A 19,155-nucleotide genomic window follows, 5' to 3' on the forward strand; every position below is an offset into this window, starting at 1 on the left:
TTAACTGAAAGCAGCAGCTTTATTGCTGAAGTCACTATTATCAGTATAAAACAAAACTAGAAACAGAAAACTCACTACAACACTAGAAAATAAACCAGGACCTGAGAATTAGAGTTACTTGGAGCACAGAGGACGAACCGCAGCATTGCGAGGGTACGACACGACAACTAACAGAGACAAACACGAAGGGCGAAGGTAATGGGAAACAGGAAGGAGGCACAGCTGGGGCTAGTCCAACATAACGAGACAAAGGAAGCAAAGCAGGATACACGGACATAGGACAGGAAACACAACACATATGCAAGACAGACTCGGAGACACAGGCTTCACACTGAGACGTGACTGACTCGGGAACAGAAGCTCATGAACCAGGAAGTGTCTGATATCACACTTGAGAGTATATACGTTAATAATATTATACAAAGGATTATTTATCAAACATGCAATAAAGATTATATGGTAATGACGGATACACCAATATGATTGTTTTCATGTAATGTTCTTAAACAAAAGTTTCTGTTAAAAAGATCTTCAAAGCATAGTGAAGATAGCACTTGGTGCACTTAACAGCCTCGTGCCTGTTTGCTTGTTCCAAGCCTGTAAACTGTTACAATTCATAGAATAATAGGTGCTTTAAAAAATTTATGCAACAATGAACTTTTGATTACAAAATCTCTGAGCTCGTAGTGATATTGTTATTCTCCCTGTAGGCGAAGCAGCCGGGGAAAATCCCAATACTTCCTGCACAGTGTCCCTCCAGCCACTCCTGGTTAACTACAAACGAGCGTAACAGAGAAACAAAGAGGAAATTAATACTTTTTGCATCTAAACAGATGACCCAGGAATGTAGCATCAATTCAAATTGCAGACAAAAACAATGATTAGAAGTTTCACTTTGAGCCGTGGAGCCTCACCTTCACCGAGGATGTCAATAGTGTCACCTTCACTGAACTCCAGGTCTTCGGGCCCCTGAGCATCATAATCATAAAGGGCCACCATCTGGTAGAGGATAGTACGGCTGGCCAGGGGATCTTCTTTCTGCAGTTCAGTAGCACAGTGTGAGTAAGAGAGTGAACCTGTAAACTAGCTGAGATATCATTAGAGAAGCATCTTCACATTTTTTGGTGTGTGTTACAATTCGACACAAAAAGACAAACAGTTAAATGTAAATAACATTTTCTTTAAAAGTGTGGCAAAATTTCATGTTCGTGTTTTATTTTTGCATCATTGATAAATATAATATTTAAAGCTGAAATAATTAAGACAAAGTTACTTGCTGTCTTTTGCAGTGTAAAGTATTTTGTACTAGTATGTGCTCAAATATGGGACCTAACGGGACTGCTTGATTTTTTTTAAATTTCAGTAAGTCGTTACTGCAACATTTCAGATGTATCTGTTCTAAATTACGTCCTGATTTATTTTGTTGGTGAGAAGAACCTGTGAATATCTGAAGCCTTTAGCTTTGATAGTTTTTCACATATTTCTGTACAAACACTACCTCCACATTTTTGTGCACATTGAAATGTACACATGGAACAAAACGTATGAAAGTTTTGTAGAAATAAAAATAAGAAAAATTATTGAATGAGTTAGTACACACACATGCATATATAAATATATGCATGGAGGGGAAGAGCTACGCAGGACCCTCGAGCTTCCAGGCCTCTGGTAGAGGACCCGAGCTTGAAGGATACAGACTGTGGGGAAGACAGGCAGGCAGACAGACAGACAGACAGGCAGACAGGCAGATTGAATCAGTTTATAGACTAAAATGTATTCTAACCTTTGACTCACCAAAGTAGCACCTTTGGCAGATAGAGCAGCTGAACAAACCTGTGCCAGTCATTCTACAATAGAAATCAAATATTCCCCATGAATGTGGACCTTGTCGCTGCTTTGCTTTCCCTCTTCTGTCCAGTTCAAACCAGCTGGATGGGCTTTAAGTCTGCAGACTGTGCTGCACACTCCATGTTTCCAAGCTCACCATCTTGTTCTTTGTTCCTGAGGTAGTTCTGGCACAGCTTGGACTTACGTTTGGGTCGTTATCTTGCAGTAGGATGAACCCCTGACCAACTGCACACCAGAGGGTCCTGCATGGAGTGCTGTGGTAGCTGTTTTGGTTCAGGGAGCCTCTCACTCTGTACGAGTCACCGACCCTGGATCCAGCAAACAGCCCATCACACTTCCTGCTCCATGTTTGACAGTTGATGCCTCACACTGAGGATCCGTCCTTTCACCTACTCGACAGCGCACAAGGATCCTGCGTGATGAACCGAATATTTCAAATTTAGTTTCGGTCCATAAAACCTTCTTCCAGTCTTCAGTAGTCCTGCTGTTTTATGGCTCAGGCAAACCTCTTGTCTTATTCTGACGTCTGGCTTTCTTGCTGCAGCTCGTCCTGTCAAACCTGCACCTCAAAGTCTTCACAGCTGAAACTGAGACTTGCTCACTACGACCACTATTAAGCTGCTTGAAGCTGTTGTCCTGTGAGCCGCCATCACACAGCTGTTAACTCTCAGAAACTTGTCCTCTGAGTCGTGTCTTTGGGTCTGCAGACGTCTTCCTGTCACACTTTGTTTCTGAGCCTTTGGATGGTGAAGGAAACTGGACTCACTGACAGCTGCAGTTTCTCTGTAGGACAGACCTACTTTTATAAGTGTTATGATGGTCTGTCTCTCTTCCATTGTCAATTGCCTTTCCCCCCATTTGTGTAGCAACACTCTACTTTCTGCAGTACAATACTGTTTAACTGATGCTGACGAGCGTATGGCACCACGGTGTGTCCAGCACTGCTTCTATGCAGGCAGAGGGGGGAGTAATCCAGAAAGTTGGAACAGCTGCAGGAATTAGTAGCAGCAGCTTTCAAGGCTTGATCAACCTGCATTGCTGCAGAACAGATTTAACCTGTTAACCCTTGTTGTCCCTGAAAAAGGCTTTTTGTATGATTCTGAAATGTACATTATTTTTCAGTTTTGAGTAACTGCACCTTTGTTTATCCTCTGGCAGTTCACCCTCACCTTTGTACCATTTCAAGCTGTTCATTGGACTGAATGACTTGTAATAAATAACTGGAATAATTCTGAATTTAAAAGTTGTAAAACTTTTGACTGGTAGTGTAAATGAATGAAGGTACTAGTAGTTGTGGTCTTTCAGCTGTCCATTTGGAAAGTGTGCAGTATATGCAAGCACTGGCTCTATAGACAGGGACACTGTAGCTAACTGCCCTTCGTGTCTGATTCTGTTCTGTTGCTTTTAGTTATTCCACAGCAGATCTTCTGTGTCAGCGTCACCCTTTCCGAGCATCCTCTTCTGTCGCACCAACCTTGTGCATGTCCTCTTTCACTACATCCATAAATCTTCCTCTTTTGTTCCTGCCTTGCAGCTCCATATTTCAATCCTTTGCCCACTATAATAACTATAATCCTCCCTCCTCTTCCCGTCCAAACCATTTCAGGCTTCCTGCCTTGTTATGAACATAAACTAACACAACATTTATAACGTGTGGGGAAGCTGGTGGCAGTGTTGCTGTGACACCTCCACCACCATATTTAGTTTAGATACAAACCTGGCACCACAGGGTAGCTCTGCCGGCCTCAGCCAACTGTTGCACAGTGTGAGCCGACTCGATTTCCCCGTCCAGGGGTGTCAGCACGCAGGAGCCGTGGTGCTTACGTCTAATGAGAGAGGACGAGGGAGTGAGAGGAAGTGGTGGATCAGCAGGAAAATAGATGAAAAACTGGCAGATGAGCAGGAAAATACAGAAAAGGAAAATCTTCTGCCTGTTCATGTTTGATGTAGATGTCAGATGTCTGTGCACACTGTAACATTCTTACTCTGATGGAGGGCATTTGTTTGTCAGCTTCTGCTGTTACCTGAGGCGCAGATGAGATGCCGGCTGGTCCAATTTCTCTGCGACTCGTTCCTTAAGTTCACTGTATGTCGTGTCCAGAGGGACAGACAGAGCCACAGTGTAAATGTAGTGAACCTTCACCACCACAGAGTCTGCTTCTGCTCTCTGAGCTGAGCTGGCATGCTGCGAATACAAGAGCGTCTAAAGATAAATCATTGGAAAACAGGTTTTTTAGATATAATTTTTTGTCTATTTTTTGTTAAGGTTTGTGAACTAAAGCTGCCTGTGTAGCGGTGTGGTTGCAGCCAACCAACTGAATAGCCCTCATTCATTCATTATGTCATTATATCATTCACCTGCAGTCGTCATTTCAAACATAAGAGACATGAGGCCCAGTATGTACCCAGTGTTGGGTTTGTCCTTCCTCGGCTACTGCAGACACACGATGAGCTCCATGGAAAGGCTGGAGCTATACACTGCTGTAACTGGTTGTGTAATTTGCTGTTCGCTGTCAGCCAACTGATGACGTACTGGACATTTCTAAATGCTGTACGGGCAATTAAATTGTTAGCTAAGTGACTTATTTCATGTTTCTGCAAACTGCTTCGCTGCTGGCTGGTATGTTAAATAAGTTTGAAAAGAAACTCAAACAAATAAGTGATTAGTTTAGATTTGAGTTTTGTTTTAGCTCAGAACAGATGTGACAACATACCAGTGTCACAAACATCTGCAGCACTGCATGCATGCGCTGTGTCGCGAAATCTCAACAAACCGTCTAACGACTGAAGATCTTTTGATTTTCAGGAATCTTACTAGGTTTTAATGTTTTGTGCTTGTTGTTGTTTGATTCAAAGACTTCTCTCTACTCACCTGAATAATTTAGCAAAAAATTCATATCAGAGCCCAAAGTGAAACCTTCACAACGCTGTTTAACCAGCAGCACCAATATTCACGTGTCAGAACAAGAATATTTACTCCAAAATCAAACACGTCTGCTGTCCTCCAGTGTCACAGTGACTTAACTGGAACAAATCAACATTGCGCTGTTAAGTTCAACTTTACAAAACGGTTTCTTCAAATGCACAAAACTTATTATATTTAGATCAGGGAAAAAGTGTGTGCATTTGTGTGTCCGAGGCAATCAGCTGTGAGTCCTTCTTTCAGTGCATCGGCTTTCATCTTTCGAAGGAGGATTTACCTGCTCTCGTGCTTTGGCTGTGCATTCGGGAGTCTCAGAGTGGGTGGCAGTAATGTAAGATGGAGGAGGTGTGTCTGAGGTAAGATGTCCTGCAGGGAAACCACAGTAAAGGTGCATATCAGCAAACACAAAAAGGATGAAAGCCACTAGAACCAGCAATGATTTTTTTTAATCGTTGTTTTATCTCCAGTCTTCAGTGCAGGCTTTATCTTCCAACAATACAACTAAAAAGAACAACTCACCAAACACATATAACCAGTAAAGTAGATTTCATGGAAAGCCATCCTAAGAGCTGCACAGTGTGTGCAGTAGCATCATCCATTACACAAAGGCACAGACAGTCTTCCATGATACTGTGTAGTGCATCAAAATATTCATGCATTTTTCTGCATTCACAATTTTATCCATTTTGACGAGACCCTCAACACCACTGGCTGAGATGCAGCCCCAAATCACGAGACAGCCTCCACCTTGTTTTACAGATGTCTGCACACGCACACGTTGCACCTCTCTCCTGACCTTTACTGAACATTGAAACAATTTGAACTCAAATCTGACTGTTTATGACAAGGCTTCAGCCAACAGTCGATGGATTGTGGCTCAGTTGTGTTGCAGTGGGTTCGGGGGGCGGTGCCAGGAGGCTATCAGAGGGGACTGATTGTGTAATTGTGCGCTCTCTGTTCTAACAGGCAGCTGGGCCTACACTGTAAAAAATGATGGATGTTACATTTACAAAAGTTTAACTTTCTCCGAAAGTTGATTCTGTTCATCTGGACGTTTTCAGTCACTCGTCAGGTGACGTCTTCAGTCTCAGCTGACTGCAGGTTTCAATCTTATAAACAGCACATTTGCATAATGACTGAAACCAGCCCACTGAAGGAACAATGGGCTGGGAGGGCAGTCTTACAGTTTTTTACAGACACTAGGACACATTTCCCAATACTTAGGTCACTTTTGCAAAACTCTTCACACAATCCTCCTAACTGACCGTCAGCTTGGCAAAGCAGTTCATTTCACATTCAAAATGCACTACAACTACCAAAACACTTCATTCAGGTCTCAAATAAACTCATTCTTCCAGAACACTAGCAAAGGTTGACAACCGACAAACACACTTTGTCACCCACAAAACAATGACCTAAAAAACACTAACAACATGTAGCATTACAGTGTTTTCTTGTGTAAAACAAGGACACATCTCTGTTTATAATTTCAATATATGTTACTGGAATGAATCAGACATCATGCAGAATTCGTTAATATTTGTTTATGTATTTTTATGTTTTTGCACTAAGTAATCCCAAAATACAAGAATTTGTATACACACCATCCACTGATACACATACAATAGTAATGCTAATCTACTCGGTCTTCTCCATTTGGCCACAGGTTCTCATCCACATCACATCTTATGTCATCCAGGGCAACACACCTAGGAAAGAATCTTCTGGCTGCCAGAATTGAAGGAGTTGAACAATTGAAGGAGTAACACCTGTGTAGATGTTCATCTACAATGAGAATCAGCTGTGGCTGGTTAAACTGCATTGTTAGATTTAAAATATGTTTCAATAAAATATTGTTGTTGCATTTTGCTGTCTTTTTAAGTTTTGCATTGTGTTATTGTTTTGGCCATAAGTTTAACAGTTTTGAAAACAGTATGTAAGCACATGCAAAATGTCCTGTACGTACAAAGGTTTTTGGCAGTTGTTGTGTCTGAGTGAGAAGATAATTCATGAAATTTGAGAGATGTAGTCATTGAATGCATTTTGTGCCAAAACAATGATAACTGGTCCTCAGTTTAGCCCACATAGACTTCTGTTGTGCTCACTGTGTGAGGAGTTTTGCAAACGTGACCTAAGTATTGAGACATGTGTCCTAGCGTCTGTAAAAAACTGTAATTATGCAAATTCTCATGACCACTTGCATCCCAGTCACGGAAGCGTTGGAGGCGGTCCGTAAGAGATTACAGGATGACCCCAACCTCAGCAACAGGACCGCTCTCAGCATCCACCAAGTGTGTTTGAACTGTGTCTTCATTCCACCTACTTCACATACAAGGGTCAGTTCTACAGGCAGAAACATGGGTGTGCCGTGGGCTCCCCAGTTTCAACCATCATGGCCAATTTGTACATGGAGGAAATGGAAAAGAGGCCTTTGCTATCCTACCCTGGAACACCACCAAGCCATTGGTTCAGATATGTGGATGACACCTGGCTGAAAATCAAATCTCAGGACGTACCACATTACCACATTAACTCTGTGGACCGACACATCAAATTCACCAGGGAGGATATGAAAAGGGGCAGGTTAGCCTTCTTAGACTGTGAGATTTCCATCAGTAATGGGGGACATCTAAAGCTGACGTGTACCGTAAACCTACACATACGGATCAGTATCTAAGGTTTGACTCTCATCATCCACTGGAGCACAAACTGGGTGTCATCAGGACGCTACAACACAGAGCGAACACCATCCCCACTGACACAGCAGCCAGGGAGGCAGAAGAACATCAAGAAGGCCCTGAGTAAATGTGGTTATCCCAGCTGGACTTTTGTCAAAGCTGGGAAGGCACCTAAAGAAAGCTCCAGCCGATCCAGGAGAGAAGGACAACCGCTGCCCAAGAGAAAACCTGTAGTGATCCCGTACGTGTCAGGAGTATCAGAGCAGCTGAGACGCATTTTTTCTAAACACCGGGTCTCTGTGACCTTTAAACCCCAAAACATACTGCGCCAAAAACTGGTCCACCCCAAGGATCGGGTCCCCGACACAAACAGAGTAACATAGTGTACGCTGTTAAGTGCAGGAGGATTGGCAGGATTTATACATCGGGGAAACCAAACAACCTCTGGCTAAGAGGACGGCACAACACAGCAGAGCCACCTCGTCAGGCCAGGACTCTGCAGTCTGTTTACACCTACAGGCCAGTGGACACTCTTTCAAGGATGAGGATGTATCATCCTGGACAGGGAGGAACGCTGGTTTGAGGGCGGAGTCAAGGAGGCCATTTACATGAAAAGGGAAAGACCATCTCTGAATGGAGGAGGGGCCTAAGGGTACATCTGTCACCATCTTACATGCTGTGATTGCAGCCATTCCCCAACTCTCTGTGAATGGGACTCATGGCCATTAATCAATGGTTGTTGATCAGTGGTCATGAGACTTTGCATAATTAAGATTAAGGAACTGCCCTCCCAGCCCATTGTTCCTTCAGGGCTGGTTTCAGTCATTATGCAAACGTCCTGTTTATAAGGTTGAAACCTGCAGTCAGCTGAGACTGAAGACGTCACCTGATGATGACGAAACGGTTCTCCCACAAAACGCTACGTCCAGGTGAACAGAATCAACTTTTGGAGATTTACTTTCCTGGATGATTGAGATGCATCAAAAGTCTAACTTGTAATTTGAAAATAATTTCATGTTTCTATGGTGAAGGTAATTAAATCATGTAGGATCTTTATGAAATTCTACAACTTAATTTGTTCTTGTTGAGATGATGTGATGCAATCTAGTGAGAGTGGTTAGGTGCTGGACTCAAGAAATTCACAAGATCGCACGAGATTTCAAACTGCAGGAAAATCCCTGGAGTTTTAAAAGGCAACTACACACACACCATGTATGCTCGACACTATTTATTGTGGTTTGACCTGTCAAGGACAAAAACATACGGAAAAATTCTGCATCAAGCCTTGAAATCATAGCCTTTCCTACATTTGTTGAGCCTAGATTGACAGCTTGGTGGCGTGGTGGTTAGCGCTGTTGCCTCATAGCAAGAACATGGGTTCAAATCCACAATCTGGCTAGTTTGCAGTGGGTTCTGTCTGAGGACTCTGGCTTCCTCCCACAGTTAAAAGTCATGCAGTTATTAGAGCTAGGTTAATTGGTGATTCCAAATTACCCTAGAGTGTGAATGTAAGTGGTTGTTTGTCTCTATGTGATAGACTGGTGAGCTATCCAGGTCGCACTCTGCCTCTTAACCTGTCACTTCTGGGTTATACCCCTGCAACCCGGACAAAGCTAGGAGGATGGTAGTGGCTGTAAATCCATTCAGCTTTTATGTTAACCAGACTCTACACTTTGTTGAACGTTATGTATGAAGACAAATGTAATTATCTAAGTGCCCAAGTAGTACTGGGGTAAAAGTTAATGAATAGTGTTGGAGTAAAATGACAAAATTGTGAAGGATTAAAATATTTCAAGAGCTCAACTTACTTCATTTAAACATGTTTCAATCACGTTTTATCAACACAACATGCACAGGCTTACTGAATATGAATAAGTACAGACGTACCTTAACAAGCATTGGCTTTAATGATCACCACAGGGTGATACTAATAGTTTGTTTTGGAAAAGACATTCCTGATTAGTTTATGGCAGAGGCGGGCAATTGAGTTTTCCAATGAGCCTGAAATCAGGTCAACAAGAAACTTCATAAGGCCTTCACAGCAGACCCAGTTTGTCATATCACCTGGTTACACATCAGATCATGACTGATTTCATGAAATAAAAGAAGTTCTTTCTATAAATTTTGTTCATTTAAAGTGTCAGAAAGGATTTTCTCTTTCAGGATATGACCACTGGCTAATGACTTGTGTTTGTCAAGTCACTGGTTAGTGAGCATGAAGTTTAACAGTCAAATGACCCCTCGCCATCACATCTATTTTCAGAACAAGCTGGCAATGGCAAAAGCCAACTAGCATAGTTTCTATTCAGCATAGTTTCTATTTAGCATAGTTTCTATTTAGCATAGTTTCTATTTAGCATAGTTCGCCCTGCTTTGTTTCCCTGATTAGTTCCAGCTGTGCTCCATGGTGTCTCCCCCTCCCTAATTATTTTATATGTGTTTACATCCTTTGTCACCCTCAGTCCCGTTTACGTTTTCATCACACTGTGTTCTTTAATCTGTAGTGTACTTATGATACTGTTAGCATTCCTCTTTCTTACTGTTCCACAGTTCCTCTAGTTCTGTTCCCCAGATCCTCCAAGTGTTTCCCTGGCATTTCCAAAGTTTCTCATGGAGTTTGGCATTTTTACTGCTTCCTGTGTAGTTGCTATTATGCCTCCAATAAAGGGCCGTTCTCGTTTTATCCCTGCCTGCTCTGATCCTGCGTTCTAGGTCCTCTTTCACCAGCAAAACTGACACAAATATGGCTGCTGTGTTTTACAAAGCTTTACTTTTCAGTACTAATTCAGTCTGTGAGGAGGATGCACCTTCATACTTCATCTGTGGTGCAACTCCAGGTATCCAAAAGTTAGTACTAGCACAAAACAGCTATACCAATTTATGTTGCCATGTCAACAGACATTTTAATATTTTATCCTTGTTCATCAGAGCATGAAACAAACTGGCGGCTGTTATCGTTCATATACAACAATTTGGCAGAAGATTTACTTTTAAATAAAAAAATCACACCGTAATCCTTTTCCTGGTTTCATGTCCGTCTTGTTAACAATGTAATACAACTGCAAATCTTAAGAGTACTGTGATTACAACCATAGTTACAAGTTTCATCATAAAGATTTTGTATTTTTATATTTTATGTTAAGAAAATCTTAAGAAGATTAAAATTACAGGGCCATCTGGCAAACATGAAGCCACGAGACCAAACAGAGAAAACATTACTGTAACGTTGGGATGATCTCTCACAGCGGAGAGTTGCTTTGAAGGAGCAAATGAAATGAAAAAAGGTGAAAAGGTTTAAGATAAACCAGAGTGTGAGTGATTTTTACCCTGAGGAGGAGCTGCAGGACTATGCTGAGACTGTGGGCGAGTGGGTGGCTTGAGTCCTGGTGGGAGGGGAATCCCACTGGAAATTCTCTGTGGAAGGAAGCAGAACAGGAGAATAAATAATGAAGAGTTTTCTTTCCACAATGAAAACAGATTTGTCACAGAGCAGAAGCTTGTGTTTTTTGTTGAAATTGCCTTTAATCCATTTAATGTCACCAGACACAACAGTTGTGTTGTCTCATCTCGGTGGGTGAAGCAGAGAAGAACTTAGCAAGAATGTCATTTTGATCAATCTGTAAAGTGCCTCCATTAAAGCTCTTAAATGGGCGGCATGAACATGAATACTGTGTGTTGTGTTAGTCAAAGAGAAGTATATTACAGTGTCCTTTTTGCCTTTGGACGTCTTGACATCTGCTGGTTGAAGAAGGGATGCTGGCAGAAGTCCTCTCTGCAAAAAACGACTAAAAATTAGATTTGTAGCAATGAAAATAAAGCTTGTATACAGAAATTCTCAGTATTGTGACAGCAAAAGAATACATGCTCAAGAACCTGAGCAGGAATGAATACATATTAAGATTTATATAAAATATAAATAATAATAATAACTTTATTTATAAAGCGCTTTCAAACAAAGTGCTGTACAACTATCTGAAACTAAAGCGATAAATAAAATAAAAGCGATACATAGCAATACAAGTTAAACACAGTAAAAATGTAAAAACTCAAAGCCATAGAATTAAGACATGTAAGACTTTTAAAGACCTGCACAGAGCACGCCTGCCTAAGGTCTTGAGGGAGGCTGTTCCACAGAGACGGGGCACAAAAAGAAAAAGCTCTCCAGTTGTCTTTTTTCTGGCTCTAGGAACCTTTAGAACAGGGGTCCCCAATCCCAGTCCACGAGGGCCGGTCTCCCTGCAGGTTTTAGATCTCACCTGGGGTCAACACACCTGAATCACATGATTAGTTCATTCCCAGGCCTCTGGAGAACTTCAGGACATGTTGAGGAGGTCATTTATCCATTTAAATCAGCTGTGATGGATCAAGGAGACATCTAAAACCTGCAGGACACCGGCCCTCGTGGACTGGGATTGGGGACCCCTGCTTTGGAAGGCCAGAGTCAGTCTGTTTAAAGTGATAATCATATTTATGATCAATATAATGTTAGAACATTGGGAGAGGAGTGATGCTGGCCTGTAGTCTTAAACTGTGGTATAACTTCACACTTTTCATTTCATTTGGAAATGAACCAGTTCAAAGAGATAAGTTGCAAAAATAGGTTAAGAGCTCTGAAATACCATCAACTACTTTTATCAGTACCATTGCAATCAGCACATAATTAATTTTTGCACATATTAACAAAGGTTTTGACTTCAAACTCATCCAGAGAGAAACTGAATACAGATTATTTTGAATTAAAGTTTCACTTTTATTGTCTCTTCCATGTTCTTGAATCTTTGCTGCTTAAATAAAAGTGATTAAATCCACTTACTATAATATTCATATTGTCAGATTCAAAACCCTCTTTCATTGTTTCAGATTGCAGGTCACTCCTCACCTGTCCATCATATATGACAGTGGCCATCCCATCTCTGTTCTCCTCTCCAAATAAAAACACCGTCGCGCCTCCAGGCACCGTCAGCTGTCCTGGTCCTCGTGCCATGTAAGGGACACGCACTTGCATGTATCGAGAATCCCTAACAGGTAACGGACAAAATAAGCTGTAAATCTACAAGCACGGCTTTGCTGTAGCCCTGTAGTAGCATCGGCCACACACATGTTCTGTGTCATCACGTAACAAACTCACTGAGCTCCATCCACATTCGGCTCGTAGAAGCCAGGTTTCTGTGCAGAGGACAATGACAGTTAGCATCTGCAGCAGCTCACAGTAACGTCACACATACGCTGTGGTCAGGCTCACCTGCTGCCTCAAAGGCTCAAAGCCTCCAAAATCATCATTGGGTATCATGGAGGAAATCACCTGCAAAGGGAGAGCATTACACATGAATGAATATAAAGTGCAGTTTAAATGATGTGTTTTAGTCATATTTCAACTGTCATACATTTAGTCAGGGCCGACGTTTATATTTACTTTAATGAGCTACACTTATCGGTTTGTTTGGGTTAAAATAACCTGATACATGTGCCAGGATTCATTTAAGCTTATTTTAAGAGCACATCTTAATCATTTCAATAATCAAATTGTCATAGTTCAGCATTTTGAGTTTGTGGACTTTTGAACCTTGTTGTCTTACAGTCATTTATGTCGTTGTGTTGTATGTCGCTCGATGCTGTCCTGGAGTTGGTGACTCAGTGTTGATGTTTCGATTAATATCATCTTTTGTTTCAGTTTAGTTCTTGTTATGTTTCTGGTGAATTTCTGCTTCTTAGGTTTTGATGCTTCCTCTGTCCTCTGTCTGATTGATTCGAGCTGCGTCTCCACCTGTTGCCCATCCTCTCGTTATCTCGTTAAAATTGAACTGAACTGTTAATTGCTGATTCTAAACGTGTCAGCCCTGCAACAGGCTGGCACCGTGGCCAGGGTGTGCCCTGCCTTCTCACTGTGTGACGGCAGGGATAAGACGGTCAGAAGAAAACGAATGGATGGATAAACACGTGTACCACAGGCACTCTCTACGTACCGTTGCTTTTCCCAAGAAGTCTCTTTGCTGCAGCTGCTCCACATCCTGTTTCCTGGGACGAAACACCACACCCTCAGGTACCAGGAGAGGATCCAGGGCCTGCTTATTCTGTTTTTAAAGTTATAGTAAAGAGTCTCATGATCATAAACTGACTCCCAGCACCGTGTTCATGCAGTGGTGCTGGTGTCAGTCACTGTGCAAATATCCCGTTTATAAGGCTGGAAACCTGCAGTCAGCTGATGATGACGAAACGTTTCTCCCCCTGAAAACTCTACGTCCAGATGGACACAATCAACTCTTGGGATTTACTTAGCGACAGCAGAGTCTTACTGTAATATTACTTTAGAATAATAAAATCACCACTTGTACTTAAGCGCCTATATTTCATTTTTTAAGTCTAGGCTTTAGACGTCATTGTAAGTCTTGTTTGGTGAAATATTTGTTTTATTTAAACCAACAACAGGTGACTCCATCGGCACTTTCTGCAGTCATTTGTCATGTAAAATTCTCACTGCTGGTCCATTTGATTGGACAATAATAAATACCATGGTAACCATAAAACCTGAGGAAGGCTTTGTGACATGTTCGGTTTTCCAACAGGGTCTTTTTTTCAGCTAAACCAGGATCGTACCAAGTAGTCTTTAACCTTAAACCTAAAAACAAATGAACTCACCCTGATGCTCTCCAAAGCTGCCTCCATGCTCCCCCCTCGTCCTGGTCCTTTCTCCTGGGAGGCTGACAGCAGGACGTCCCTGGCCTGCTCCCACTGGCCCATCTGACAATACACAGCTGCTGCATTGTATAACACCTTGGAACATATCACAGTTACCCGTTTTAGTGCATTCAAACAATTTCTGGTGAATGACAGGTTGTTTCTCCAGAATAGATTTGGCATTTAAAATGAAATGAAACTGCTTTATTTCAGATGTTCGCTGAGCAGCAGCTGAGCTGGTAAACTGGATATGTATGATTCTTGTGGACGATTGTCTGGACAACCACCACAGCTGTTATGTAGTTTACGTTATGCTGACTGTATCTGATGATGAAATGTTTAAAACTCACAGTGGCACACACAGTTGCACTGTTGTTTGGAACCAGTAACAAAACCATCACGTGTGTCTTCTTCCATTAACGAGGCTTTGACAGCTCACAGGTGTGTGGCTGATATTTGAACTACACAAAGGTGGTGATGAGACCGCACGGGGCTGAATTTCCTTTTTATGGCGTTTTAATGTGCACTGAACCGAATCCTTGATGATGGTGTGTCCTTGTGTCGAGGTGTGTGTAGGTGAGGCTGAATGTCAGACCTGCCAGCTGTACAGTTTAAATCTCAGTCCCAGCTGTTTGTAGTCGATCACTACGTTCTCTCGCATATGTTTCTGTGCCCAGATGTAGTCAGACAGAGCCTCTTCCAACCTGGAGAGAGAAAGAAATGCGGGCAGTATATTTAAAAACCTGAATAGCACACAATGTATAAATAATATAATCACATAGATACCACACCTGCGCCAAACTTTTCTGTCATAATTTGTCATGTTTTAGTAATACATGAACATCTTTCGTAGTTTCGTGTTTTCATATTACATCAGTGTGGCGGGGGCGTGGTCTGCGGTGCCGCTGTGTGAACTGGGTCCTGCTGTGGTGTTGTTGTTGTCAGTGTGTGAGGCTGAAGAGCAGGTCTGCCGCGGTTTGTTACAGTCTGTTTATTTGGTTTGTTTTTACAGTTTTTCTTCTTCATTGTCTGTGTGGAGCATATGATGTAACGTTGGTGGTGATGCGAGGTGCTACACATCTAAGTGGTTTTTTTATTATTATTATTATTATTTTATTATTATTTTTATTATTTTAATATTTTTATATATATTATTATTATTATTATTATTATTAATATATATTATTATTATATATATTTTTATATTTTTATATTTATATTTATATTATATTTATATTTATTATTATTTATTATTATTATTTTATTTTTATATATTATTATTTATTATTTAGTATTCATTAGTGAAGAATGAAGTAAATGTTCTTTTAGTTTTTCAGATTTTCCAATAAGCTGTTTTCAAATTTAACGTAATCTCTGTTTCTTAGTTTTAGATGTTTTTCCTCAGTTGGTCCACTGAGAAATGAGTTGCCAGGAACTAATCCCAGCCCACCTCCCACACCTGTGGGTCTCTGGTGTATCAGTACAAAGGAAAATTTCACAATAGTTTTATTGTCTGTTCCAGCTTTCCACCACAATGGTCCACAGGCCGTCTCCCATACTCCTCATAATACACCCTTTAATGTATTTAGTGAATTAACATATGGCGTACTGCATATGATGGATGAATTATATGATTTTTGGTTATTTTTGTGTATTTAAATTGTGTATTTCGGCACATCCTGTTCTCTGCCTCTTTGTTCACATTTATCGGGCAAAATCTTAAGTTGTCATGAAGTCGAGCGTTAGCAACTATTACCAGATTTTATGTTTAGCTCTCATTTAAATCGTATTAATAATCCATCATATTAAAAAGTAAATATTGTTTGTCTCTTTGTGTTAGCACTCAGATGGACTGACCTGTTCGGACTTTAGCTGAATAATCAGGATTTATTACTGGGTGAGTGCTCCTGGAAGCGTAGCCTTCTGTCAGTCTGACTCTCTCGTATATAAATCATCACATCTTGTTTATGTTGACACTTTACACAGCGTCTTTTTGAGAAATAGTAATATGTACACAGACTACGAGTTAGTTTGAAATGGTCCTTCTTACCTGCCCATCTCCATCATCACTGCTCCTCGCTGGAAGAAGGCGACAGCAAGGCGTTCATCCTTAGCAATGGTTAAGTCTAAAGCCTGGATAGCAGAGAGGGGAAAGACGACATCAAAGCTTTACTGTACGTGTGTGTATACTCACGAGTGATACAGTAAATAATAATGCATGTACAGCTTTTTATTGACCTTCTTTGTATGTTTTTCTTCATCTTCACTCCTCCTCTTTATCTCTCTCTCTCTCAAACACACACACACACACACACACACACACCAATGATCCACATACGATGCTCAGTTTGCTCATTTACAGCCTGGAAAGTCCAGGACGTTTCCTTATTTGACAGCGTTTGTGAAATAACCAGTAATCCCTGACAGCCACTGGTTAAAGATTATAGACGTTTCCATTTCAATCATTTGGAGTGACTCACCTTCAAGGCCAAATCCAGCTGCCCCAGGGCCAGGTAACATGAGGCAGTATTAAACAGCGTGCGAGAAGTGGGCTCACTGATCTCATTGAGTTTGGCCAGAGCTGTTGGCCAGTCCTTCGCATCCACAGCCTCGACCGAATTTTGCCACAGTTGCAGTAACTCAGTGTAAAGCATCCTGTAAGCCAGGAGTGGAAATACAAGACAGAGACACTCTGATATCAACAGGTGACATTTGATTTGATTTTTTTGCATTTCCGTGTTTACTCTCAAAGCAGATGATTTTATCACAGTTACTTAATGCGGTTATAAAGTTATTCATGCATAGAAAAATAATTTATACATATTCTAATTTTTCTTTTTTGACCCAATACGAACAAAACAGGAAACCCTTAAAATCTGATAACAAATGTCACTTTTAGACTCTCGTTGTGCAAACACAATATTTATGTCTCACATTGGTGCATTACATTAAAAATAGGTGTAGACATATGAGATATATATATATAGTGTGTGTGTGTGTGTGTGTGTGTGTGTGTGTGTGTGTGTGTGTGTGTGTGTGTGTGTGTGTGTGTGTGTGTGCCTTCATCCTATCATGGTGTTGTTTGAGGCTCTCATATATATTTGTGAGGGTTTATCTTACTGACAGTAAATGTTGGTCGCTCTAAAATGTGTTACACTTCAGTGAGAGCAAGTCTGAAGATTTTGTCATTATTCCCACATTTTCGGAATATCGATGACAATAATAACTATTTGTGTTAAGAACAATAGGAACTTCTGTCAGGCTGAAGAGAAACTGGTGTGAATGTGAGCACAGATGGTTGTCTCTGTGTTAGTTCAGTAACAGACCGGTGACCGGTGCCCTGCCTCTCGCCCTGTGACAGCTGGGGTGAAATGTAAAAGGATCAATGAAAGGATGTTTAAGGCAGGAAAGAAAGAAGTAGTCTGATGGAGAAGAGTACGGTGATGTAAAAGAGGAAGACAATTAGACAGGTATTAGAGAAATACAGAATATATCGAACGCAGCAAAAAGAAGGAAAAGATGCAGCTGGAGAGAAAGTTCACTGATCTGTAACATTCAGCACAATTTTCCTGGAATACTTCCTTGTACCATATGCAGTGCCTGTTTGCCCGTGCTGCTTACTTCACTTCACACAAGTTTAAATGCTTCTCTCTGAAATATCACTCCACACTCAGACTGCTGCTTACCTTTTGTTCCTGAATGAGCGGCTGCTTTGAGTTCTGTCAGTGTTGGTCTCTCGTCCTCTGGACCTGTCTGTGCTCACAGGGAAGTGTGAGTAAGACATACTGGTCTCCTCAGAAGTCTCCACCCAGCTGCAACAAAGAGGTTCTCTATTCACATTCCTGAGATAAAACCCACAGTGGCACAATGACTGTGGAATTCACCTGTTAACGCTGCACGTACCGTAAGAACGGCCGTTACAAAATACATGAATTGCCCATGATTTACGCATACCTGTTTGACATTATGTCCTGATTCTAGTCATATATCATTTATAAGTCTGAGTCAGTGGATTTATGTTTGTTTTAATTTATACAGCTGGTCCCACTGAGGCTCAATGTCTGATCATTAAACTAACAATGAAATACCTCACATTGTCCAGTGTTTACAGTCATATCATATTGCCTATAACTATGGTGTAGCTTACATTATATCTCCAAGCAGTTCTGAGCTGAATCTATTCACACTGACCTTTGACCTACCTTTACCTGAAATATTTCACAGAAGGAAACGAGGAGACAAAGTCATCTGTTTTCCAGAAATCACAGCTCTGCACAATAGAAAGCTAACAGAGGCATTAAAAACTGCCATAAAGCTGCAAAACAAGGAAAAGGATGACTTTTTTATTCATACCTTACTGGGTCAACCGGCTGCACTGGTTGTGTTTTACTGTTTATGTGCACCACGAGTCTTATCATGGCCCTGCCCATTAAAGAAATATGTAAGCACTTTGTTGCAGTTGCTGCTGCTGCTAAAAGTGAGGGAAGTTTAGGATATCTCTGCATTGGACATCCTAAATTATCTGAGACAATCATCATCAGTATGTAAAAGTCAGGAACAGGAAACAGGAAACAAAAAAAGTCACTTTAAGGGAGAAACCACATATTTCTTCCCGTCAGTAAGACGTGAAGATTGAGACCCCTGATCTACAGCAATCTGCAGTTTTTTGGTTTTTCAGGTGTGTAATTTTTCAGCAAGAAAATGATCTAGAAACCTCCCAATGCAGAAAAAAACCTGCACAGAAAATACACAATGTAGCTGTGAGTCATAGATTAACCTCCCACAACCTGGATTTCAGCATTATTCAATCAGCATGAGATCATCCTAACAGATAACAGAAGAAAAACCCAAATTCCCAAAGAATCTACTCGAAAAAGCTTCGAGAAATGTTGGATAAATTCAAGAAATTATAAAGAAACTTACTAAAGAGAATTCAGGCCCTGTTGGTCACGCCAAATATTGACTTTCGATCTCTTTAGAGCTGTCAGTAATTCAATATTTTTCCCATTTCTCAAGCAGAAATATTTAACC

General features: G+C 41.1%; 1 protein-coding gene across 6 annotated transcripts; it reads right to left on the reverse strand.

Moving 5' to 3' along the window:
- On the reverse strand, positions 1-18,491 carry LOC113034114 (neutrophil cytosol factor 2-like). Of its 6 annotated transcripts, none has more exons than XM_080309099.1 (17): positions 18,333-18,487; positions 17,811-17,936; positions 16,605-16,779; positions 16,175-16,257; positions 14,720-14,828; positions 14,086-14,220; positions 13,413-13,520; positions 12,692-12,751; positions 12,578-12,615; positions 12,329-12,467; positions 11,153-11,221; positions 10,776-10,863; positions 5,049-5,137; positions 3,873-4,051; positions 3,566-3,674; positions 915-1,038; positions 1-774 (listed from the first exon to the last, which is right to left on the reverse strand). In XM_080309099.1, exons 2-17 carry the CDS (start codon positions 17,906-17,908, stop codon positions 665-667), a joined length of 1,713 nt encoding a protein of 570 aa, XP_080165225.1. In that variant the 5' UTR covers positions 17,909-17,936; positions 18,333-18,487; the 3' UTR covers positions 1-664. The 6 variants fall into 6 exon arrangements, with proteins under 6 accessions (XP_080165225.1, XP_080165226.1, XP_080165223.1 ...); XM_080309100.1 differs by having other exon boundaries at positions 14,086-14,187; positions 18,327-18,485; XM_080309097.1 differs by having other exon boundaries at positions 18,327-18,484.
- Between the last annotated feature and the right edge of the window lie 664 nt (positions 18,492-19,155).

This window comes from Astatotilapia calliptera, chromosome 12 (assembly GCF_964374335.1).
Source record: "Astatotilapia calliptera chromosome 12, fAstCal68.1, whole genome shotgun sequence".
Taxonomy (NCBI): domain Eukaryota; kingdom Metazoa; phylum Chordata; class Actinopteri; order Cichliformes; family Cichlidae; genus Astatotilapia; species Astatotilapia calliptera.

Bases quoted from the DNA above. Each gene is read 5' to 3' on its own strand.
- LOC113034114 (XM_080309099.1), bottom strand. From the start codon at position 17,908: ATGTCTTACTCACACTTCCCTGTGAGCACAGACAGGTCCAGAGGACGA. The intron at 10,864-11,152 runs GTAATATACTTC...TTCCTTCCACAG, and splicing joins CCAAAGGCAAAAAGGACACT to AGAATTTCCAGTGGGATTCC. The intron at 5,138-10,775 runs GTAAAAATCACT...GTTTCCCTGCAG, and splicing joins TCCTGCAGCTCCTCCTCAGG to GACATCTTACCTCAGACACA.